Below are 26260 nucleotides of genomic sequence, written 5' to 3'. Positions count from 1 at the left end.
AACTTGATTGGACCACAGTTTTGATGTTCATGCTACATGTTTATTGAGATTGTCTAATGTCTGCCACGGTATCTTCTCCCACGTCTGCGGACACCGGAGGCCTTGTGGGGTCTCCTGCGTCTGCGAACGGGGCGAGAAGACCTCGCATGTTTGCGTCTATACCTGCGTCGTGGCATTGTCCAAACGGCGGTACCTGCTCCACGTCACGGGTTCTATTTATGGACTCACCTGGCAACTTTAGTGATGTCACTGCTGATGTTGTCACTGTTGGTGTGACCTCATGACTCATTCATGCCATCTGAACTGTGGTGTAATTATGAGTCACAGGGGGACGTGTATTCATTCACAAAGTTGATAGATAGTTTGGGTCATAACTGAAAGACACAACGATGCAGTCAAATCATTTGGAATTAAATATCTGTAAATTACAAGATTTAGAGGGTTCTGACATCACATCCAGTCTCTCTGCTGTGATTTCAAATATCAATGCCCAAACCCCACCACCGACAAATAACACAGAACACGCAGCCAGTGACGCACCAAACACACACCACGTTTAGTGACCAATAAATCAAGCGCCACAGGTGGTGTAAATGACAGATCAGGGATGTGTAATAATGTTGATTTTTTTCTGTTCTTGTTCCTTTTTACCAAGCCGGGTTTGTTTGTCCTTGTTTCCCTCTCCTGCAGAGTTCTTCCTGACGGAGTTCATAAGCCAGTCAAAGATCTGCACGTCACAATGGACTGAGATGTCAACTTCCTCCCACCAAAAAAACAGAAAAAAGTAAAGTCGTCATGCAGCATGAGGACAAAAAGTCATACTACAGCTATTGCACCCTCTAATTTATTAGATTCTTTCAATTATGTGTTTCATAGGGGCCTCGGAGCACTTCTGCAAACTAAATGAGCTGTGCTGGAACTTACACCATCATGTAACCCAAAAAAGGAAATCTCTTATTCATAAAAAGAAAAAAATGTTTGCTTTGATTATTCCTTGAGAAACTGAATGTCACGGTCCTGGGTCGATGGCCCAGTGTTTTCTGTTTTGTTTTATTAATCTTTGATTTCTTGATGTGTCTTTGTTAGTTCTTAGGTTTTGGTTCTGTGTCCCCGCTGTTCTGTGTTGGTATTGTGCCTCTATATAAATAGCATCATAATTTCATATTTTGTCAGCACTTCCTAGTAGTATGTAACTACACCATAAATGTCAGGGTTTGCGTGTTGAGATATGAATGGAGGACCCAAGATGCAGGCACTGCTGATGTGAGAGCTTTATTCATGGAGAGTGACATACAAAAAAAGGCGAGGGAGGCGAGAAACAAAACTAAGAAAACCTAAACTGGGAAAGCTGAGAACCAAATAACAAACCTGGACACGAGGGAATGGAGTTAAAACACGAAGGATGACAAGCAGGAAAAACAGCATGGAGGAGCACAGACGGACCAGTAACACACACAAGAGGACAAATGCTATAAATTAGTGAGGGCCCGCTTGAAGCTGACGCTCCGGCGCGTGTGTCAAAAAACACCAACACACCGCTTCAGAAGCACTCTGTCGATGCTTGATTCGTTTGGCCACAGTCACGTGATCAGTGATGTCCAATTGTGAATTGTGAATTCCACTGTGTAGAGTGGGCAATCATAATGACGCAGTTCAGTTTTTTTGTAGATTCAAGCTGCTCTTCATATTTTTGACCACCAGATGTCACCAGAGAGGACTGTGTTAAAAAGCTTCCAGTAATGAATCGTTTTTCAACACAAGCTTCAATGCTTCAGAAAGCTTTGTTTGGCCATCACTACTATAAATACACACAGAGGGAAACGAGGAAACTGCACACAGGAGGGGGACACAGCTGAGCCTAATGAATCTGACGAGACTGAGCTGAAAGACGAGATGGATCATTCAAGTACTGTACATGATGTGGGTAGATGCTGTACGTTTATGGGCTGCAGGAGAGGCACAGATTAGGGTATTTGTGCAGACGAGGTTGTTTGGGGTGCCTGCGTGTTTGCCTGCTGGGCCTGAGCGAGCCTCTCATATCTGTGGCCCGGCGGTCTCTTCTCTTGCTGAGGATCTTAACGTAGTTGGCTGGGACGAGCATGTGGTCTCACCGTCCACACTGGCCAGGAGCCAGCCACGCACACGGGGCTGTAGCTCTAAACACGAGGGAGAGGAAAACACTGTGATAGATGTAAACATGGGGCACGCTCACACAAAAGAAGAGCCCTCATCTGTTAGTTGTAAGATAAGGAAAACAAAAATAGAAGGTTTTGGGTCAAAGCACTCAGAATCAAATGTCCCGCAGCCAGTAAAAAGCTCATCACCTTTAGGAGCGAGGTTGAGCATCTCTCCAGCTCGCATAGAAAGCTCCTCCTGAGAAGCAGCTGTCAAGTCATATTCTCCTCTGGCCACCACGTGGTCGTCCTCCTCGCTCGCCCAGTTAGTGTCTAAACCAAGCAAGGAAACTGAATTAACGACATTCATAATTTTAACTGGTCTTAACCAAAAACAAGTCCTTCTGCTTTTCCTTACACTTGTAAAGTAACTAATGGCATATGGAGCTATGGTACCCAATTTATTTGCCACAGAGTTACACAAAGGCACATATGATGTCATACAAGCAGACTCATCTTTACACGTGTACTGCAGCCCTGAACATTACCAGGTTCAGATTCTATTATCAAACTTTACAACAGCAGCCTTAATTACTTTAACTCAAAACAATTAGCACCTGCAGCCACTGTCCTGTGTTGAGTACACCTCTCAAAACAACAAAATGTACTCATGTGAATATGTAAGTGCTTGCTGTTCCATCTCTTCCACCTGCTGCACAAACCTGCTGGGGGGGACGTCTTCAAGGTGAGGTGTGTGTCTGTATCCTCCCAGGCTGTAGCCACCACCATAGCCGCCACCATAGCTGTAGCTGTAAGGCCTGTAGCCACCACAGATGGAGCTCCCATAGAGGCTGTAAGAGGGGAGAAGGAGCTGTTGGATGGACGGTAGGACTGCTGGACCTGACGAGGGGGCACCAGGAGCGCCAACCTGGGCAGGACAGAAGAGCCAGCAGGGGTGGAGGAGCCTGTAGCTTATCCCAAATCTGTAGATCTGTTTGGTGACAACATAAAGATAGAATATCAGTAAAATCCACCCATAATTCATTGCAACATTAATTGAGCAAAGCATTAGTTCGAAACGTCATGGAGTCAAGCTAAACCACAAACTGAATGAACAGCTCATAGAGTGGCTCTCTTCCACAGCGTGTCCTTTGTCCTTTCTCCCTCCCCTCAACCCCAACCAGTCCTCAGAGGCTGCCCCTCCCTATACCTGGTTCTGCTGGAAGTTTCTTCCAGTTAAAATGGTGTTTTTCCTTCCCACAGTCACCAAGTGCTCACTCAAAAGGTTTTTTTTTGATCATTTAGTTTTCTCTGTATTACAATAGGGCCTCCACCTTGCAGTATAAAGTGTCTTGAGGTGACTGTTGTTGTGATTAACGCTATATAAATAAACTGAAATTGAATTGAGTCGACACTTCCTCCTGCCTCATCTCCAGCTCTGCTACTCTTCATCTGTACAGACTGTGGAAAATACACAATAAATTCACCATCAACCAGCAGCTAGTGGCAACTTTTAGCATGGGATGTTTTCTGACATGAGCTGACATTATGAACCAGTCAACACACCTTAAATATCATTATCACAGCTCTGATTGTTCAGTTTCTCCAATCTGATGACCATATTCTCTTAACCGTAAAAAGATATGTTGATATGTCCAAAAAAGATAAAGATGTGTCCAGATTTAATTCCATTTCCTCACTTAAAGCGGAAAAAAGTGTCAGGGTGGGGGGACTGATTGAACTGTGATTGTGGAATTTGCCTCACACAGGTGCGTTCACTATTGCTTGTTTGAGAATACTGCTGTATATATACAAATGCTGACTGTACAAACAAACTGTTGTACATATATTTTTAGAATTATCGGAAAATGTTGAGAAAAAGACAAGAAAAAACAATGACTTGCAGCATCAAGCGGAGGAGTTTAATCTTCTCTGGGTCTCGTTTAGGAGTTTGGGGACAGGTGAGCAGAGGACTGACAGATGAAAAAAAATGAGCTTTCTCTAAGGGTGTTGCCTCTCCCTTAAAGACAGGCTGAGGAGTTCAGCTACTCAAAAGGGGCTCAGAGTAGAACTGCTATTCCTTCACGTTGAAGAGAGGCTGATGAGAAAAGGAGAAAGAGGCCCCAGGGCAGACCCAGGACACTCTGGAGAGGCTATATCTCTCAGCTGGCCTGAGGATGTCTTGGTGTTATCCCAGAAGAAGTGGAGGAGGTGGCTGGGGAGAGGGAGATGTGGGCTTCTCTGCTTAGGCTGCTGCCCGGGTAAACCAGTCCTTGATAAGCAGAAGAAAATGGATGGATAACAATAATAAGCAGAAGAAGCTAAAAGACACAGACACAAATTTAAAATAAAACATTATTAGTTATGAATTGAAAGATATAATTATTCAGCTATATAATAACTCAGCTTATAAATATACATGTAGGCATTTTTTTAAAGTAAATTATCGGGCAAAGGAACTGAGTTTGTTGGCAAACAGCAACAGGAAGACAGCAGCTACATTTTCTTCTGAATTGACAGTTAGCAAGTACAGAACAAACAGAAATGCAATTACAATATTTATTTTATTAATTTAACTTATTACCCAGAACTGCAACAAAACAAACAATCAAAAAACGCTCAATTAACAGAAGAGAGAGAAATCTAGCGAGACACTCTGACTAGGACACGGCCTCAGAGGACCAAACTAGCAGTCAGCCACTTGTACGGCTGTGCAGATAAATAATTAGTTGCCGTTTTTGTTTTGGGGGCTTTTTTTATTCCTGGGACTTCTGATCCTCTCCAAATACACAGGGAAGTACCTGATGCAGCTAGTTTTGGGTACTACCATCACCAAGCATTTACAAAATCTATTAGAGGATAATAAAGTGTTTTCACCAACTTGGCCCAGAAGAAAAACATATTTTAGCATATAAAATAGCAGTCTCTTCCAAACAAGTCCTTTAGCATGCTGATGTTAAAAAATATCATGTAGAGTAAGACAGGCATAGAGAACAGCACTGACTGGGAGAGGCTTTGAACAGATGACATACTCAGTTCAATTCAACATATAAGACTTTAAGAATGCACAAGCATCTATCAAAAACCTATTTAATCTATCATCTGTGATATTATTATATACAATTATAATGTATTGTTTATCTCCCTTAGATAAACAGGCAGCCTTCAGGTATGAAATATTCATTTGTCTACTGTTTCAGTGGCTGATAGTGCCCCACAGGCCTCAATGTGAGTTTGAAGCCATTATAATGTTTAAGTTGTTTAACGATAAACAGATTTTGAATGAAAGCCACGAAACTTCGGTAGCACAAAAAAGTCTATATTCTTTGTGTCCATATGGATCAGTCATATTACCATTATTTCCCCCTAAGGTTGCCAAAAGCACCAAGTTAATACTTGAAAAAACTGCAGCAATACACAAAAATATAATCAATATTCTGTTTACTTGGTGACAACGCCGCTTTTAGCCTTCAATCAGAAAGCCTTAAGTTGGCTAGTTAAGCATCGGGCTAACGTTTAAAGCTTTCACTTTGGAGAAGTAACTCGCATTACTGCTACTGCTGTGTAATCTTGGTTAAATTCACAGCATATTCCATAAATTACCCTGCAATAACTAACTGTTATAATAGCGGCACCGTATTGCATCACACTGAGTGCATTTCAATCATTTATCCCGCGAGTTTGCTAGCTAGCAAAATAATAAAAACGATTTTAAAAATTAGCATGTGTAACGTACACACTCGAGAAAATGATTTACTAGGACTTACGCAAACTCCCCCATTGTGAAAACGTACAAATCCTTCTTGTATTTTTGGTTTTCCAGCAAACACTCATTAAAACGGCCTCCAGGCACGTTAGTGCACTCACCCCCGACTGTTCGGGGAGGGGGTGGGGGGTCACAAATTGAAACAGACTGACGTGCAGAGCTACAAGGCAGCCCAGGCAGAGAAATGTTGCTTTTAGACTTTTTATTTCTCTATCTGATAAGAAAACTATTCAATCAGATAGTTATTTGTGGTGAATGAAATACAGTTTCAAGACGTTTTAAGCACAAAATCCCAAATAGAAGCACTACAATATTAAAATCCAAGATTGTTCAAGGATTTCAAGCACCCGTACGAAACCTGCATATGAAGTTGATGATTGTTAAAATAAAATAGAACATTTTCATCAATTTCTTGTACGAAATGACTATATACAGAAAAGCTCGACATGTTATGCAAAAGAAAAAAAAACAATTCTCGTAATTGTCAGTTTCGTAATTTCAAAATTCTTCAAAACTAACATTTTCTTTGATTGACTCATATTAAATTTCCTACGGTCAAATTCAGTGTGAACAATATTACACAAACAAACATGTGTGTGTGCGCCTGCGCATACATTAGAATCACTTTGATCCCTTGTGATGCGGTAACTTTGCTTTGATCCTGTATGACTGGTAGCTTTGCTTTGATCCCAAAACCCATAAATACCAGCGCTCACCTATTATACTTTATGGCATAACGGACGTTGACCTGACACCAACCCAAACCCTTTCGAGACGTTTTGAGAACATTTTAGGACAGAAACCAAAACAAGTTCAGTTTTGTTTCTAACCAATTCACAGAGCAAACAGACAGATCGTGGCTATTAAAGTCAACAAGAGCGACCCTGAAATTCTGCAACAGGCAAAACTGACCAAAGAACAATTTCAATACGAGACAGATTATCAGTCCAAGGAAAGTCGATATATAAAACCTAAGCGTTTCGATGACCTCGAACATCGACTGAAGGTTAGGCGAGGACCTGAAAATGGCCAACCATTATTTGTTAGTCTAATCAAACAGATGTTGGTCATGTTTCTGAGGTCGGTTTTCTCCTTTTTTATGTTGCTCTTTCAGTTTTTCTCCTGAGATGAGGTATGAAGTGTCTGTGGTGCAGCTGATCTGGTCTGTCTCGAGACAGTCCAGGCTGCACTCACCTGCAGCAGGTGGAGACTCACCAGAACATTCAGACCTCACAAATTTTGTCTTTCTCAACTCTTCTATAAAGGGTTTCTCTCCGGAGGAGGTCCACCTTTATAATGGGTGGCCAGGCGGCCCAGTCTGGGTTTTTTCTGCTTTCTTTCACACGCCTGAGGGGTGGTGCCACACCATCACGAGGGCTGGCTAGGCTTTCGCAGCCTGTGTGAGTGTATGTGTCTGCACGACTGTGTTTATTGTGTTATATATTTCAAAAAGATGCACATCTGCAGTTTCTTTGGTGGATCTGGTCTCGTCTGTCTTGAGACAGTCCAGGTTGCACCCACCTGTAACAGGTGGAGACTCACCAGTACATTCAGAACTCTGAATGTGTGTGCAGTGTGCGCAAAATTTCCATGTTCGGATTTCTTTTGGGGAGTTTATCTCTGGATGTGTGTAAAGTAAATGTATGTGCATTCATGTGTGCCTGCGTGGAGTCCTGAGGTTTGCTGGTAGGGTGGACGTCTACGCATAATCACAAGTGTGTGCAAACATTTCCATGTTTTAATTTCTGGGAATTTGGTTTCTTTGGGGGAGTTTATCTCTGGATGTGTGTAAATGTATGTGCATTCATGTGTGCATGCGTGGAGATCTGATGTTGGCTGGTAGGATGGACCTCTATGCATAATCACATGTGTGTGCAAGCATTTCCATGTTTGGATTTCTTTGGGGCGGTCCACCAATGTTAAGAGCGGTGAGGCGGCCCACTCCCGGTTTTTCCTGCTTTCTTTCCCGCACCTGGAGGGCGTCGCAACCTCCTCATGAGGGCTGGCTAGTTTTTGGGAGTGTGTGTGTGTGTGTATGTATAACTGTGCTTATTGTTTTGTTTATTTCAAACAGATGCGTGTCCTCACCTCTGCAGTGCTGCCGTCTCCTGTATCCCGGCATGTTTCTAAGGTACGGTTTCTCCTTTTTTATGTTGTTCTTGTGGTTTTTGCCCTCACATGAGGTTTGAAATTGGGACTATTTAACAGGACTATGACATCACATATATTTAGAATCTTACCACCAATTTGATCCTTTGATCCTTAAATCCATAAATATGGGTAAGAAGCGATGACTTTTAGTCCATTAATCACAGCATTTATGTTCGCAGAATTGAAACATTTGCCAGAGAAGTATTTTGAAACATCTGGATCCTTTTCGGAGTAACTGTTTACAGATTCCAACATGTCTCAGAGAAAACAACCCTACAGATTTTTAAGGTAAGTTTTCTTTCTTTTTTCTGTTTTTCTGTTGTTCACTAAAAGAAAAGAGACTCACACAGGCTCACCTCTACACGGCTGCCGTCTCCTCTAACCCTGCATGTTTCTAAGGCAAGTTTTCTCAATTTTTATGTTGTTCTTTTGGTTTTTGTCCTGAGATGAGGTTTGAAGTGTCTGTGGTGCACCTGGTCTGGTCTGTCTTGAGACAGTCCAGGCAGCACCCACCTGTAACAGATGGAGACTCACCAGAACATTCAGATCTCACAAGTTTTGTGTTTCTCAACTCTTCTGTTGAGGGTTTCTCTGAGAAGGGGAGGGCAGTGTGGCCTGGGGGAGGTCCACCGATATAAAGGGTGGCCATGTGTGTGTATCTGTTAATGTCTGGATGTGTGCAGACTTATGTGCATTAAGCCTGCGTGTCTTATTCCATCATGTGTCATGTATCACTCCAAATCTCACTACCTTTAACTGATAATAACTGTTTGCTTAGTGTTATGTCTAAAAGGTATTACACAATCGCCTCTAGTAGAGGATCAGGTTTGTTTTCCACTGATAATGGATTTTAACATGACTGACCAATGATTGTGGAGCACATCCATGTAGGAGCAAACTTAAATGTTTAAAAATGTTCAAAACTTAAGATATTATATTTCTGAAGTATGACGGAAGGAAAAAGTTACATTATTTCATATTTTAAAAAAATCCAATTTCATATGATCAAATTTATGTCAAAAAGTTCATATTTCTTCCCTCCTATGTCAGGTGTGAGTACTGTACTGTAAATGTCATATATATCAGATGATACTGATAACCTAATGCTAATTGCAATAACTATGCAGAGGTCTCTAGGCCTCCACTTTTATGGAGCATGTGAAGTTTGGGGCAGAGTGGACAAAGAAAAGTTTCTCAGCAGGTTCAACAGGTTGCTACAACACAGGCCGATGAAGTATTGCACTCACTCATCCAAACTGGCAAACATGTAACATACACCCTAAGACTGATCCTGCTTTTTACTCCTTTGCTATGATTTCATTTGATATTATGTAGCCTTGGAGACAGTTTGCATAGATTAGAATGTTAGATTGCTGTGATGTCATCAATGCCCGATGTTTTGTTTTAATGTCTTGTGATAGTTCTAAGTGCAGACAAAGTCAGAGTTCAAGTGAGTTTAGTACAATTTTGAACCAGTTTCTGACATGTGGTCAAAATCTTGGCCGACCTTTACCACACCACGTGCTGTGGGTGTGCGTAAATATCTAGGTGAGTAAAGTCTCCTTTACCTGTTAAATTCATCTTAATTTGGGGCTTTTACTTCAGGTGTTTTGATTCAGTAGTAACCAAGTGATCTTTGTACAAACTGCAGACCGCCACACTGATCCCTGGTTCCTCAGGATAGAGGACAGGACGTCAGATGGGCGAATCAAGAGCTCCAAACGCAAAGATTGTGCCACAGAAAGACTGGAAAAAGCTTCCAAAAGAAGCAAGGACAGCAAAAGTCCAACCCCAGGCCTCAGCCATCTTGTCTTGGAGAAGTGTAAGTGAGACATTCAGAGATTTTTTGTTTTACAGTTATTGATCATCTGTAGGCCTGTGTGGAGTTCAGAGGTCTAATTGGTTTTGGTTTTTGCAGCTGCTTTCAGAAAGAAGAGCAGCAAAGGAAAGTCAAGCAGCGATGGAACAAAACAACCACGCAGTAAAAAGAGCAAGACATCAAGCTCACAGGAGGAGGCCAGCTGCTCCGTCTACGAGTCAGATACACACAGCACATACAAAAGTCACACTAAAGGTAAGAAGTACATAGGTAAGTTCACACCACACCTGCAGTGATAGAGCCTCTTTCCCAAGCTCTCAGAGTTTAGCTGGTATCCATCTGCTAATCACTAGGAAGCTTCTAACAAAGACTGTATGAATGTGTACATTGAGGCAAAGTCAGCTTTCCTACATACAACTAATCACAACCCCTGTGTTAGTTGTGTCTCTCTGTAGAGGACTTTGAAGAAAAATACGAAGAGCAGGATAAGCTGGGTGAAGGAGGCTTTGGGACTGTCTTCTTTGGAAAACGCAGAGAAGACAATTTCCCAGTATGGCTTCTTATGTGTGCACTTTACAATTCTTCTAGTGGCAATCTTTAATGGATAATGTAAATCTGATTATTTGAACGTATTTTTCATTTGTCTGTCAGGTCATAATGAGACAGCTGGTACATGCAGCCGCTGAAATGCAATCCAAGGGTGTCTTCCATCGAGACATTAAGCCAGACAATATTGTGTTTGACACATCGCCTGATCATCCAGCATTTCTATGTGTCAAATTCATCGATTTTGGCATTGGAGTCCCTTTTAGAGCAGAAGCAGTCACACGAAGAAATGGTAGGTCGTCAGCCTCACTGTTTAAATGTCCTTGCCTGCCCACACGCTTAGTGTCCACATGAATTCCTTACCATGAATAATTACTCTCTGGATTTTAGGGACCAAATCAGCCGCTGTAAACTGGCAGGACTTTAATGCCACCACAGCAGATTGCGTCACAGTTTTGCAGCTGGGTGCGGTGTTGGATTGGCTGGTACGTCACATCATCCCTAATGACAACAACACATCTGAGATGCACACTGACATTTCAGAGGGTAAGCTGAATGTTAATTCTTTAACCTGTCACATTACAAAAACTTGAAAAAAATCCCCCAAAGAAACCAAATTCCAAGAAATCCAATCATGGAAATGTTTGCACACACTTGTGATTATGCACAGAGGTCCACCCTACCAGCCAACCTCAGATCTCCACGCATGCACAAATGAATGCACATACATCGACACACATTCTGGTATTGATATTTGACATCACAGTAGAGACGCAAATCTGGCATAGCTCTGAGGTCTTTCAGTCCCATCTCTGGCTAACAGGCCAAAAATTAAGTCTACTAGGAGACGGGGGTGTCGACCATACAAGAGGTAGTGGGGTGAAAAGCCTGTTGCCTCATGCCTGGTGCAGTTGTATGCATGTACTATCTGAGGCAGATGCTCTTTCCAGCTGCTTTTTGCCTTCTCCTCCAGTGTCCTTAGCATTTGAAGAAATATCCAATTAAATGGCTCAGCTGGAAATGGGTTGCCATTTGGATGGTATGGTGTTGTCCTTGAGTGAGCATCTCCAGCCAGGTGTCCCCACTTTGCAGTTATTTATTTGTAAAAAATGTTTGGTATCATGTATGATTTTCGTTCCACTTCTCAAGTGTACACCACTTTGTATTGGTCTTTCACGTGGAATTCCAATAAAACTGATTCATGTTTGTGGCTGTAATGTGACAAAATGTGGAAAAGTTCAAGGGGGCCGAATACTTTTGCAAGCCACTGTATATCAGATGACACTGATAACCTAATGCTAATTGCAATAACTATGCAGAGGTCTCTAGGCCTCGACTTTAATGGAGCATGTGAAGTTTGGGGCAGAGTGGACAAAGAAAAGTTTCTCAGCAGGTTCAACAGCTTGCTACAACACAGGCCGATGAAGTATTGCACTCACTCATCCAAACTGGCAAACATGTAACATACACCCTAAGACTGATCCTGCTTTTTACTCCTTTGCTATGATTTAATTTGATATTATGTAGCCTTGGAGACAGTTTGCATAGATTAGAATGTTAGATTGCTGTGATGTCATCAATGCCCGATGTTTTGTTTTAATGTCTTGTGATAGTTCTAAGTGCAGACAAAGTCAGAGTTCAAGTGAGTTTAGTACAATTTTGAACCAGTTTCTGACATGTGGTCAAAATCTTGGCCGACCTTTACCACACCACGTGCTGTGGGTGTGCGTAAATATCTAGGTGAGTAAAGTCTCCTTTACCTGTTAAATTCATCTTAATTTGGGGCTTTTACTTCAGGTGTTTTGATTCAGTAGTAACCAAGTGATCTTTGTACAAACTGCAGACCGCCACACTGATCCCTGGTTCCTCAGGATAGAGGACAGGACGTCAGATGGGCGAATCAAGAGCTCCAAACGCAAAGCTTGTGCCACAGAAAGACTGGAAAAAGCTTCCAAAAGAAGCAAGGACAGCAAAAGTCCAACCCCAGGCCTCAGCCATCTTGTCTTGGAGAAGTGTAAGTGAGACATTCAGAGATTTTTTGTTTTACAGTTATTGATCATCTGTAGGCCTGTGTGGAGTTCAGAGGTCTAATTGGTTTTGGTTTTTGCAGCTGCTTTCAGAAAGAAGAGCAGCAAAGGAAAGTCAAGCAGCGATGGAACAAAACAACCACGCAGTAAAAAGAGCAAGACATCAAGCTCACAGGAGGAGGCCAGCTGCTCCGTCTACGAGTCAGATACACACAGCACATACAAAAGTCACACTAAAGGTAAGAAGTACATAGGTAAGTTCACACCACACCTGCAGTGATAGAGCCTCTTTCCCAAGCTCTCAGAGTTTAGCTGGTATCCATCTGCTAATCACTAGGAAGCTTCTAACAAAGACTGTATGAATGTGTACATTGAGGCAAAGTCAGCTTTCCTACATACAACTAATCACAACCCCTGTGTTAGTTTTGTCTCTCTGTAGAGGACTTTGAAGAAAAATACGAAGAGCAGGATAAGCTGGGTGAAGGAGGCTTTGGGACTGTCTTCTTTGGAAAAAGCAGAGAAGACAATTTCCCAGTATGGCTTCTTATGTGTGCACTTTACAATTCTTCTAGTGGCAATCTTTAATGGATAATGTAAATCTGATTATTTGAACGTATTTTTCATTTGTCTGTCAGGTCATAATGAGACAGCTGGTACATGCAGCCGCTGAAATGCAATCCAAGGGTGTCTTCCATCGAGACATTAAGCCAGACAATATTGTGTTTGACACATCGCCTGATCATCCAGCATTTCTATGTGTCAAATTCATCGATTTTGGCATTGGAGTCCCTTTTAGAGCAGAAGCAGTCACACGAAGAAATGGTAGGTCGTCAGCCTCACCGTTTAAATGTCCTTGCCTGCCCACACGCTTAGTGTCCACATGAATTCCTTACCATGAATAATTACTCTCTGGATTTTAGGGACCAAATCAGCCGCTGTAAACTGGCAGGACTTTAATGCCACCACAGCAGATTGCGTCACAGTTTTGCAGCTGGGTGCGGTGATGGATTGGCTGGTACGTCACATCATCCCTGATGACAACAACACATCTGAGATGCACTCTGACATTTCAGAGGGTAAGCTGAATGTTAATTCTTTAACCTGTCACATTACAAAAACTTGAAAAAATCCCCCAAAGAAACCAAATTCCAAGAAATCCAATCATGGAAATGTTTGCACACACTTGTGAATATGCACAGAGGTCCACCCTACCAGCCAACCTCAGATCTCCACGCATGCACAAATGAATGCACATACATCGACACACATTCTGGTATTGATATTTGACATCACAGTAGAGACGCAAATCTGGCATAGCTCTGAGGTCTTTCAGTCCCATCTCTGGCTAACAGTCCAAAAATTAAGTCTACTAGGAGACGGGGGTGTCGACCATACAAGAGGTAGTGGGGTGAAAAGCCTGTTGCCTCATGCCTGGTGCAGTTGTATGCATGTACTATCTGAGGCAGATGCTCTTTCCAGCTGCTCTTTGCCTTCTCCTCCAGTGTCCTTAGCATTTGAAGAAATATCCAATTAAATGGCTCAGCTGGAAATGGGTTGCCATTTGGATGGTATGGTGTTGTCCTTGAGTGAGCATCTCCAGCCAGGTGTCCCCACTTTGCAGTTATTTATTTGTAAAAAATGTTTGGTATCATGTATGATTTTCGTTCCACTTCTCAAGTGTACACCACTTTGTATTGGTCTTTCACGTGGAATTCCAATAAAACTGATTCATGTTTGTGGCTGTAATGTGACAAAATGTGGAAAAGTTCAAGGGGGCCGAATACTTTTGCAAGCCACTGTATATCAGATGACACTGATAACCTAATGCTAATTGCAATAACTATGCAGAGGTCTCTAGGCCTCGACCTTTATGGAGCATGTGAAGTTTGGGGCAGAGTGGACAAAGAAAAGTTTCTCAGCAGGTTCAACAGGTTGCTACAACACAGGCCGATGAAGTATTGCACTCACTCATCCAAACTGGCAAACATGTAACATACACCCTAAGACTGATCCTGCTTTTTACTCCTTTGCTATGATTTAATTTGATATTATGTAGCCTTGGAGACAGTTTGCATAGATTAGAATGTTAGATTGCTGTGATGTCATCAATGCCCGATGTTTTGTTTTAATGTCTTGTGATAGTTCTAAGTGCAGACAAAGTCAGAGTTCAAGTGAGTTTAGTACAATTTTGAACCAGTTTCTGACATGTGGTCAAAATCTTGGCCGACCTTTACCACACCACGTGCTGTGGGTGTACGTAAATATCTAGGTGAGTAAAGTCTCCTTTACCTGTTAAATTCATCATAATTTGGGGCTTTTACTTCAGGTGTTTTGATTCAGTAGTAACCAAGTGATCTTTGTACAAACTGCAGACCGCCACACTGATCCCTGGTTCCTCAGGATAGAGGACAGGACGTCAGATGGGCGAATCAAGAGCTCCAAACGCAAAGATTGTGCCACAGAAAGACTGGAAAAAGCTTCCAAAAGAAGCAAGGACAGCAAAAGTCCAACCCCAGGCCTCAGCCATCTTGTCTTGGAGAAGTGTAAGTGAGACATTCAGAGATTTTTTGTTTTACAGTTATTGATCATCTGTAGGCCTGTGTGGAGTTCAGAGGTCTAATTGGTTTTGGTTTTTGCAGCTGCTTTCAGAAAGAAGAGCAGCAAAGGAAAGTCAAGCAGCGATGGAACAAAACAACCACGCAGTAAAAAGAGCAAGACATCAAGCTCACAGGAGGAGGCCAGCTGCTCCGTCTACGAGTCAGATACACACAGCACATACAAAAGTCACACTAAAGGTAAGAAGTACATAGGTAAGTTCACACCACACCTGCAGTGATAGAGCCTCTTTCCCAAGCTCTCAGAGTTTAGCTGGTATCCATCTGCTAATCACTAGGAAGCTTCTAACAAAGACTGTATGAATGTGTACATTGAGGCAAAGTCAGCTTTCCTACATACAACTAATCACAACCCCTGTGTTAGTTTTGTCTCTCTGTAGAGGACTTTGAAGAAAAATACGAAGAGCAGGATAAGCTGGGTGAAGGAGGCTTTGGGACTGTCTTCTTTGGATAACGCAGAGAAGACAATTTCCCAGTATGGCTTCTTATGTGTGCACTTTACAATTCTTCTAGTGGCAATCTTTAATGGATAATGTAAATCTGATTATTTGAACGTATTTTTCATTTGTCTGTCAGGTCATAATGAGACAGCTGGTACATGCAGCCGCTGAAATGCAATCCAAGGGTGTCTTCCATCGAGACATTAAGCCAGACAATATTGTGTTTGACACATCGCCTGATCATCCAGCATTTCTATGTGTCAAATTCATCGATTTTGGCATTGGAGTCCCTTTTAGAGCAGAAGCAGTCACACGAAGAAATGGTAGGTCGTCAGCCTCACTGTTTAAATGTCCTTGCCTGCCCACACGCTTAGTGTCCACATGAATTCCTTACCATGAATAATTACTCTCTGGATTTTAGGGACCAAATCAGCCGCTGTAAACTGGCAGGACTTTAATGCCACCACAGCAGATTGCGTCACAGTTTTGCAGCTGGGTGCGGTGATGGATTGGCTGGTACGTCACATCATCCCTGATGACAACAACACATCTGAGATGCACACTGACATTTCAGAGGGTAAGCTGAATGGTAATTCTTTAACCTGTCACATTACAAAAACTTGAAAAAATCCCCCAAAGAAACCAAATTCCAAGAAATCCAATCATGGAAATGTTTGCACACACTTGTGATTATGCACAGAGGTCCACCCTACCAGCCAACCTCAGATCTCCACGCATGCACAAATGAATGCACATACATCGACACACATTCTGGTATTGATATTTGACATCACAGTAGAGACGCAAATCTGGCATAGCTCTGAGGTCTTTCAGTCCCATCTCTGGCTAACAGGCCAAAAATTAAGTCTACTAGGAGACGGGGGTGTCGACCATACAAGAGGTAGTGGGGTGAAAAGCCTGTTGCCTCATGCCTGGTGCAGTTGTATGCATGTACTATCTGAGGCAGATGCTCTTTCCAGCTGCTCTTTGCCTTCTCCTCCAGTGTCCTTAGCATTTGAAGAAATATCCAATTAAATGGCTCAGCTGGAAATGGGTTGCCATTTGGATGGTATGGTGTTGTCCTTGAGTGAGCATCTCCAGCCAGGTGTCCCCACTTTGCAGTTATTTATTTGTAAAAAATGTTTGGTATCATGTATGATTTTCGTTCCACTTCTCAAGTGTACACCACTTTGTATTGGTCTTTCACGTGGAATTCCAAAAAAACTGATTCATGTTTGTGGCTGTAATGTGACAAAATGTGGAAAAGTTCAAGGGGGCCGAATACTTTTGCAAGCCACTGTATATCAGATGACACTGATAACCTAATGCTAATTGCAATAACTATGCAGAGGTCTCTAGGCCTCGACCATTATGGAGCATGTGAAGTTTGGGGCAGAGTGGACAAAGAAAAGTTTCTCAGCAGGTTCAACAGCTTGCTACAACACAGGCCGATGAAGTATTGCACTCACTCATCCAAACTGGCAAACATGTAACATACACCCTAAGACTGATCCTGCTTTTTACTCCTTTGCTATGATTTAATTTGATATTATGTAGCCTTGGAGACAGTTTGCATAGATTAGAATGTTAGATTGCTGTGATGTCATCAATGCCCGATGTTTTGTTTTAATGTCTTGTGATAGTTCTAAGTGCATACAAAGTCAGAGTTCAAGTGAGTTTAGTACAATTTTGAACCAGTTTCTGACATGTGGTCAAAATCTTGGACGACCTTTACCACACCACGTGCTGTGGGTGTGCGTAAATATCTAGGTGAGTAAAGTCTCCTTTACCTGTTAAATTCATCTTAATTTGGGGCTTTTACTTCAGGTGTTTTGATTCAGTAGTAACCAAGTGATCTTTGTACAAACTGCAGACCGCCACACTGATCCCTGGTTCCTCAGGATAGAGGACAGGACGTCAGATGGGCGAATCAAGAGCTCCAAACGCAAAGATTGTGCCACAGAAAGACTGGAAAAAGCTTCCAAAAGAAGCAAGGACAGCAAAAGTCCAACCCCAGGCCTCAGCCATCTTGTCTTGGAGAAGTGTAAGTGAGACATTCAGAGATTTTTTGTTTTACAGTTTGTCAAGAGATTTATTCTAAAGACACTTCTTCAGCTGAGAGTCTAAGAGGAGAAACACACACAGACGCTGCAGCATTTGCTTGTATACAAGGGCGATCACAGAACGCTCACACCAGAGTGGGGGCCCTGCGATGCGCGCTCTGCTCTTGCACTTGTCTTTATTTATACACAAGAAAAATGAATACATTTGACGTGAGCATATGCGTATGTGATTGTGTGTGTGTGAGTGTGTGTGTGTTGTGTGTGTGTGTGTGTGTGTGTGTGTGTGTGTGTTCGAGGTCAGAACTGCTTGTTATTCTTCTTACTATCGCTGTGAGAAGACTCAGATACAAATATCAGAACACGTGTTATGAAGAAGAATCAGTCCTGAACAATGAAAAGAACAATCAGTTCTAAGCAAGGAAATGATCATCATGCAGCATTCTATCACAAGCAAACTTATATCATTAAAAGCTTATACTGACTAAAAAATACAATTTTCTATTGACATTCCCTCCTGTTGTCAGTATAACCTTTAAGTGAGATATCAGTATGTAACATCTTGTTGCACATTTTCTGTCACATCATCATTAATCACGCAAAGTTGGAGTCATCATCATCATCATTTGTCACGGCTATGTATGCAGCTACAGTGGAAATGATTATGCGGTTAATCATGAGTTTTATACATGGCAGGATACATGTTACAAAAACACAAAATAAAAGTAAAAATACTCCAACTCCGATGAGTAGTCTCTTTAGCACCTGTAGCCAGGAGCCAGTGTCCAAAACGGTAGTCCAAAGTTTCAATTCTTAACATGTTCTTTCCGGTGCCCACCCATGGAAACAGTGAGTGGAGAACCTTTTGTCCGGTGGTCCAAAGCTTAAATTCCTCTGGCACATCACTGCCATAGATGGGGTCATGTGGTTGTAGTGTGGAGACGTCTCGTCGTCGTCTTGTAGTCTGAGAGTCATTTACAGCTGACATCCTGAAGGTGTGGTCTGAGATGAAGATTGGGGCACAGGTGCCCGTCCATCCGGGTGGCAGTATGAAGTAGGCATGTTGTCCACACAGCCAGGCCATTCCCTGCACCCAGTAGGTGCCGTTGCTGGGCGCGGACGTGTTTACAGGTGCACCCTCTCCATTGGCTGCGGTTTGGTTACAGTTGGTGGTGTTGCCTAGGGGTCTGTTACCGTTGTCTTGTCGGTAGCACATGGAGTGGTTCTTCCCTGGGGTTTGGTCCAAAAACACTGGGAAGTGAATGGACGTGTTCCGATTCGTCACGTTGAAGTTGATCCAGAAGAGCCGGTCACACGTTCCGTTGTCAAGTCCAGCGTTTTCGACGATGATTACCTCGTGTCGGGGTTTCCTGGGACCTCAACCTTTTTGCAGTGGCTCTGATGTATCCAGGAGGGTCTCTCTGCTATTTTGCAGGCAGTTGGAGTGGTGGTGAGCACTTGGTAGGGACCTTCCCAGCGGGGCGAGCTCCAATTTTTCCTTTGGAGTACTCGGACAAGGATCCAATCACCTGGCTTCAACCTGCAGGAAATAGGTGAAAAAGAGTCTTGCGGCGGTTTATTGTTCAAAACGACTTCTCTGTTTGTCAACAATTGAGTCATCCAATCTGCCAGAGTGGTTTCACGGATTGACTTATCTAGTGGCTCGCTAATAACTGGCAATGGAAAAGGTCGCCCATGTATGATTTCAAATGGGGACAGTTTGTTATTTCCTTGTGTTATTCTCATCCACATTTTGACTAGGCCTACACATTCTGGCCATGGTCTGCCAGTTTCTTCCATTGTTTTCTGAGCCTTTGTTTTATAGTGCCATTTGTTTTCTCCACTAATCCTGCACTTTTTGGATGTTTCAAAGTTTCAAAATTAATAGTGTAAAATTGTCGGTTTCTAATAAGGACCATTCCTTGGATCACCCCTCCTGATGAGCCATGGCTCAAAACTATGACTCACTAGAGCGGCTGTTTTGTGTAATGATTTGGGAAGAATGGGCTTTCCTGCTATTTTCAATATGTCATCAGTGTCTAGTACTGCTCTGTGTTTTAGCCATTGTTTTCTGTTCTTTAGGTGGTGCTGCTTTTTGTTCGTCCTGCAGTACAGACAGTCGAATGGTCTGATTTTCACGAGTTGTTAATAAAACTGTGGTTTTTTTTGCTGCTGCTGGTTTTCAGCTTTGTCAGCAAAATTGTTTCCCTTTCTAATTTCAGAGTCATCCTTCTGATGTGCTGAACATCAGAAGCATATTGCTAAACGTCATATCACATGACGAGTTTTCTCCCATGTAAACAGATGTGTGCCATGATAAAATCTTCCTCCACACACTAGAAATAAGAAACTAATTTCAACCGTTGTTATATTTTATTCATTTATTTATAATCCAGTCATTCCTTCGAATCTAGTATCAATCAACTAATTTGCATATCAGCTCATAATGCACTAAGTTGACAGGTCAACAGAAATGCACGTTCAAAATATTATCACAAAAGAGAATTTCCTTCATACAGTAAATTACTTGTTTTGCATCAATCAAACAGAAAGCATTTCACAATTTATTGTATTACCAACTAAATTTATTGTCTGATTACTGCTTGGTCATACCAGGCTCTCTCTGTCTTTATTTATGCTTCTCTGTTTTCACAAACGTTTCACCTATTGTCAAGCTGAAGAGTTAAATGTCAGCGGTGGATAAGTTCAGCATTTGATAAAAAAACTCTGTTAAGTTTTTCCTGCTTTAACACCAATGAGAGATATAGAGGCGCATGTATATAGTGTGTGCTATAGTGTAAGCTGTTCTTCATTGTTCTTCATGTGTGTTAGTATGCTTGCATGCAGGGCCTCTGGGCCTGTCTCACCCAGAAGGGCATTTTCTTAACAGTTGCCTTTCTCTCATGTGTGTTACAAAAAGGCAAATGTGCTATTAGCAGCTGTGAGATTATTATGCTGTTATACATTACATTATACCTGTAATCAAAATGAGTGAATCATGACACCGCTGTAGGCCACATCAGACTTCTTGTGTAATCAGTATGTAGTAAAAAAGTGTAACCTGCTCATCAGCTTAGCAGTGACCACATATTTAATTCAGCTTCTCAATTTTGTAGCGTTAGCCATTGTATACAGGTTTTAAATTATTAGTTGTTAGTATAGGTGTGCTCTATATTTCAGCAATGTCTCATCTAGGATGACAGGTTTTCAAGTAGGTCAAGTGCCTCTATGCACTTAATTGGTTTAGATAATGTCTTTATTTTCATCCTCTCATATGTCATTGTACTGAATTTGAGCAACCTTAAGTTTGATGCAGACTACTTCCAACAATTATCCACCTCACATCATAACTGACTAAGGTGCCTCTTCATATTAATATTATTTCATTATTAATGTTATTATCTCTTTATATAACAGCAATAGTGTATCACAATATTTATTTATTTTTTATTTGTATCCACCAAGGGCTGAGGGTGATCTGCAGTTTCACCCCCTCCCAAGCTGGAGACATTTTCCTTTTCACACACTTTCCTTGGCTGAACAATATTTATTTAATATGTGGTTGTGTGAATCTTGCTTGATTCACACAACCTGTTCATCCTGGGCATGGTCTTCATCCCAACTATGTGCCATTGTTAATACCAGTTTACAGGTTGTTATCCTTGCTATCATCAACTTGAATACATTACAGTTAAGTTCTAATTCAATTTAGCCTTTTGTTTATTTAACTTTATTCCTCTTGTATTTACATGTATTGAGTCGGGTCTGTTTCCAGCCCTTTTAAACTTCTACTTTGGTCTTGAATTTTTCACTTGGTGAGGGATTATTATGTCCTTCCTGATCTGAACTATTCTCTTCACCTGAGCTGCTATCCTGTTCTGAGTCACTGTCTTCTTTGTTTGTTAATGCTTTTACTCTTTGTTGCCTGTCTTCCTCTCCATTCCTCTCTCCTTCTTTTGGATTATTCCTGCTCCGGCTTGTTGTTTGTCTAACCATCCCTCATCAGGTGTTAATTTTGCTTGTTTATTCCCCATTTTTAAAGATTTTGCTGGGCCATCACTGGCACGCTCGACTTCAGAGTGGTTACTGATACGGCCTTCGACTTGACCCTAAAGGTCAAGCGGTATCAGTGTTACGAGACGAAGCCCAACCGTTCTCCAATGTCACCAGTACGTGAGCCTCAGCAAAGAAAACAAAATAAAATAGAAGTAGTTCAGCAGCGTATTGTGCTGTAAAATCAACTTACTTCTAGACACATACACACATAGACATTTGCGCGCTTTTACAATTTGTTATGAAGTAATTACGGCTACTTCTAAAACCTAAATCTAATTCGGTTCATTTTGGCGAATCCTAACCTATTTTATTTTTCTATTTTGTTTGTTCTTCGGTTCATTACGGCGATTCCTAACCAAAATAGCGTTTCTCTCACCCTCAGACGTCTCACTGGTGGTTCGGATCGTCAGACTGAATCCCACCGCCGTGTACCAGACTAAAAACACCGGCCTGGACCCGAATTTTAGCGTCCCAGGTCTTTCGGCCTCGTCTAAGAGGGCTGTGCACAGACTTCGGTGCTGGCTTCCCACGGCGTCGGGAGGCAGTGCTGGATCCTGGAACAGAGTCACAGATAACAGTTCTGATGTTTCTGCCCCGGCTTCGAAGGACCAAAATAAATGTCAAGAGATTTATTCTAAAGACACTTCTTCAGCTGAGAGTCTAAGAGGAGAAACACACACAGACGCTGCAGCATTTGCTTGTATACAAGGGCGATCACAGAACGCTCACACCAGAGTGGGGGCCCTGCGATGCGCGCTCTGCTCTTGCACTTGTCTTTATTTATACACAAGAAAAATGAATACATTTGACGTGAGCATATGCGTATGTGATTGTGAGTGTGTGTGTGTGTGTTGTGTGTGTGTGTGTGTGTTCGAGGTCAGAACTGCTTGTTATTCTTCTTACTATCGCTGTGAGAAGACTCAGATACAAATATCAGAACACGTGTTATGAAGAAGAATCAATCCTGAACAATGAAAAGAACAATCAGTTCTAAGCAAGGAAATGATCATCATGCAGCATTCTATCACAAGCAAACTTATATCATTAAAAGCTTATACTGACTAAAAAATACAATTTTCTATTGACACAGTTATTGATCATCTGTAGGCCTGTGTGGAGTTCAGAGGTCTAATTGGTTTTGGTTTTTGCAGCTGCTTTCAGAAAGAAGAGCAGCAAAGGAAAGTCAAGCAGCGATGGAACAAAACAACCACGCAGTAAAAAGAGCAAGACATCAAGCTCACAGGAGGAGGCCAGCTGCTCCGTCTACGAGTCAGATACACACAGCACATACAAAAGTCACACTAAAGGTAAGAAGTACATAGGTAAGTTCACACCACACCTGCAGTGATAGAGCCTCTTTCCCAAGCTCTCAGAGTTTAGCTGGTATCCATCTGCTAATCACTAGGAAGCTTCTAACAAAGACTGTATGAATGTGTACATTGAGGCAAAGTCAGCTTTCCTACATACAACTAATCACAACCCCTGTGTTAGTTTTGTCTCTCTGTAGAGGACTTTGAAGAAAAATACGAAGAGCAGGATAAGCTGGGTGAAGGAGGCTTTGGAAAACGCAGAGAAGACAATTTCCCAGTATGGCTTCTTATGTGTGCACTTTACAATTCTTCTAGTGGCAATCTTTAATGGATAATGTAAATCTGATTATTTGAACGTATTTTTCATTTGTCTGTCAGGTCATAATGAGACAGCTGGTACATGCAGCCGCTGAAATGCAATCCAAGGGTGTCTTCCATCGAGACATTAAGCCAGACAATATTGTGTTTGACACATCGCCTGATCATCCAGCATTTCTACGTGTCAAATTCATCGATTTTGGCATTGGAGTCCCTTTTAGAGCAGAAGCAGTCACACGAAGAAATGGTAGGTCGTCAGCCTCACTGTTTAAATGTCCTTGCCTGCCCACACGCTTAGTGTCCACATGAATTCCTTACCATGAATAATTACTCTCTGGATTTTAGGGACCAAATCAGCCGCTGTAAACTGGCAGGACTTTAATGCCACCACAGCAGATTGCGTCACAGTTTTGCAGCTGGGTGCGGTGATGGATTGGCTGGTACGTCACATCATCCCTGATGACAACAACACATCTGAGATGCACTCTGACATTTCAGAGGGTAAGCTGAATGTTAATTCTTTAACCTGTCACATTACAAAAACTTGAAAAAATCCCCCAAAGAAACCAAATTCCAAGAAATCCAATCATGGAAATGTTTGCACACACTTGTGATTATGCACAGAGGTCCACCCTACCAGCCAACCTCAGATCTCCACGCATGCACAAATGAATGCACATACATCGACACACATTCTGGTATTGATATTTGACATCACAGTAGAGACGCAAATCTGGCATAGCTCTGAGGTCTTTCAGTCCCATCTCTGGCTAACAGGCCAAAAATTAAGTCTACTAGGAGACGGGGGTGTCGACCATACAAGAGGTAGTGGGGTGAAAAGCCTGTTGCCTCATGCCTGGTGCAGTTGTATGCATGTACTATCTGAGGCAGATGCTCTTTCCAGCTGCTCTTTGCCTTCTCCTCCAGTGTCCTTAGCATTTGAAGAAATATCCAATTAAATGGCTCAGCTGGAAATGGGTTGCCATTTGGATGGTATGGTGTTGTCCTTGAGTGAGCATCTCCAGCCAGGTGTCCCCACTTTGCAGTTATTTATTTGTAAAAAATGTTTGGTATCATGTATGATTTTCGTTCCACTTCTCAAGTGTACACCACTTTGTATTGGTCTTTCACGTGGAATTCCAATAAAATTGATTCATGTTTGTGGCTGTAATGTGACAAAATGTGGAAAAGTTCAAGGGGCCGAATACTTTTGCAAGCCACTGTATATCAGATGATACTGATAACCTAATGCTAATTGCAATAACTATGCAGAGGTCTCTAGGCCTCCACTTTTATGGAGCATGTGAAGTTTGGGGCAGAGTGGACAAAGAAAAGTTTCTCAGCAGGTTCAACAGCTTGCTACAACACAGGCCGATGAAGTATTGCACTCACTCATCCAAACTGGCAAACATGTAACATACACCCTAAGACTGATCCTGCTTTTTACTCCTTTGCTATGATTTCATTTGATATTATGTAGCCTTGGAGACAGTTTGCATAGATTAGAATGTTAGATTGCTGTGATGTCATCAATGCCCGATGTTTTGTTTTAATGTCTTGTGATAGTTCTAAGTGCAGACAAAGTCAGAGTTCAAGTGAGTTTAGTACAATTTTGAACCAGTTTCTGACATGTGGTCAAAATCTTGGACGACCTTTACCACACCACGTGCTGTGGGTGTGCGTAAATATCTAGGTGAGTAAAGTCTCCTTTACCTGTTAAATTCATCTTAATTTGGGGCTTTTACTTCAGGTGTTTTGATTCAGTAGTAACCAAGTGATCTTTGTACAAACTGCAGACCGCCACACTGATCCCTGGTTCCTCAGGATAGAGGACAGGACGTCAGATGGGCGAATCAAGAGCTCCAAACGCAAAGATTGTGCCACAGAAAGACTGGAAAAAGCTTCCAAAAGAAGCAAGGACAGCAAAAGTCCAACCCCAGGCCTCAGCCATCTTGTCTTGGAGAAGTGTAAGTGAGACATTCAGAGATTTTTTGTTTTACAGTTATTGATCATCTGTAGGCCTGTGTGGAGTTCAGAGGTCTAATTGGTTTTGGTTTTTGCAGCTGCTTTCAGAAAGAAGAGCAGCAAAGGAAAGTCAAGCAGCGATGGAACAAAACAACCACGCAGTAAAAAGAGCAAGACATCAAGCTCACAGGAGGAGGCCAGCTGCTCCGTCTACGAGTCAGATACACACAGCACATACAAAAGTCACACTAAAGGTAAGAAGTACATAGGTAAGTTCACACCACACCTGCAGTGATAGAGCCTCTTTCCCAAGCTCTCAGAGTTTAGCTGGTATCCATCTGCTAATCACTAGGAAGCTTCTAACAAAGACTGTATGAATGTGTACATTGAGGCAAAGTCAGCTTTCCTACATACAACTAATCACAACCCCTGTGTTAGTTTTGTCTCTCTGTAGAGGACTTTGAAGAAAAATACGAAGAGCAGGATAAGCTGGGTGAAGGAGGCTTTGGGACTGTCTTCTTTGGAAAACGCAGAGAAGACAATTTCCCAGTATGGCTTCTTATGTGTGCACTTTACAATTCTTCTAGTGGCAATCTTTAATGGATAATGTAAATCTGATTATTTGAACGTATTTTTCATTTGTCTGTCAGGTCATAATGAGACAGCTGGTACATGCAGCCGCTGAAATGCAATCCAAGGGTGTCTTCCATCGAGACATTAAGCCAGACAATATTGTGTTTGACACATCGCCTGATCATCCAGCATTTCTATGTGTCAAATTCATCGATTTTGGCATTGGAGTCCCTTTTAGAGCAGAAGCAGTCACACGAAGAAATGGTAGGTCGTCAGCCTCACTGTTTAAATGTCCTTGCCTGCCCACGCGCTTAGTGTCCACATGAATTCCTTACCATGAATAATTACTCTCTGGATTTTAGGGACCAAATCAGCCGCTGTAAACTGGCAGGACTTTAATGCCACCACAGCAGATTGCGTCACAGTTTTGCAGCTGGGTGCGGTGATGGATTGGCTGGTACGTCACATCATCCCTGATGACAACAACACATCTGAGATGC

The 26260-nt window shown here is 42.1% G+C and overlaps 1 protein-coding gene across 1 annotated transcript in view; it reads right to left on the bottom strand.

Moving 5' to 3' along the window:
* Positions 1-1313: 1313 nt before the first annotated feature.
* Positions 1314-26260, bottom strand: part of LOC134639993 (peroxisomal membrane protein PEX13-like) — an 87463-nt gene continuing 62516 nt past the window's right edge. The window contains exons 2-4 of the mRNA XM_063491535.1: positions 2837-3105; positions 2325-2447; positions 1314-2156 (exon numbers count right to left, since the gene is read on the bottom strand). Of these exons, the coding sequence (XP_063347605.1) occupies positions 2035-2156; positions 2325-2447; positions 2837-2960 (369 nt within the window). The 5' untranslated portion in view covers positions 2961-3105 and the 3' untranslated portion in view covers positions 1314-2034. The remainder of the gene's footprint in view (positions 2157-2324; positions 2448-2836; positions 3106-26260) is intronic.

The sequence above is a fragment of the Pelmatolapia mariae genome, linkage group LG13 (assembly GCF_036321145.2).
Source record: "Pelmatolapia mariae isolate MD_Pm_ZW linkage group LG13, Pm_UMD_F_2, whole genome shotgun sequence".
Taxonomy (NCBI): Eukaryota; Metazoa; Chordata; class Actinopteri; order Cichliformes; family Cichlidae; genus Pelmatolapia; species Pelmatolapia mariae.
This window is presented reverse-complemented; position numbering and strand designations above follow the sequence as displayed.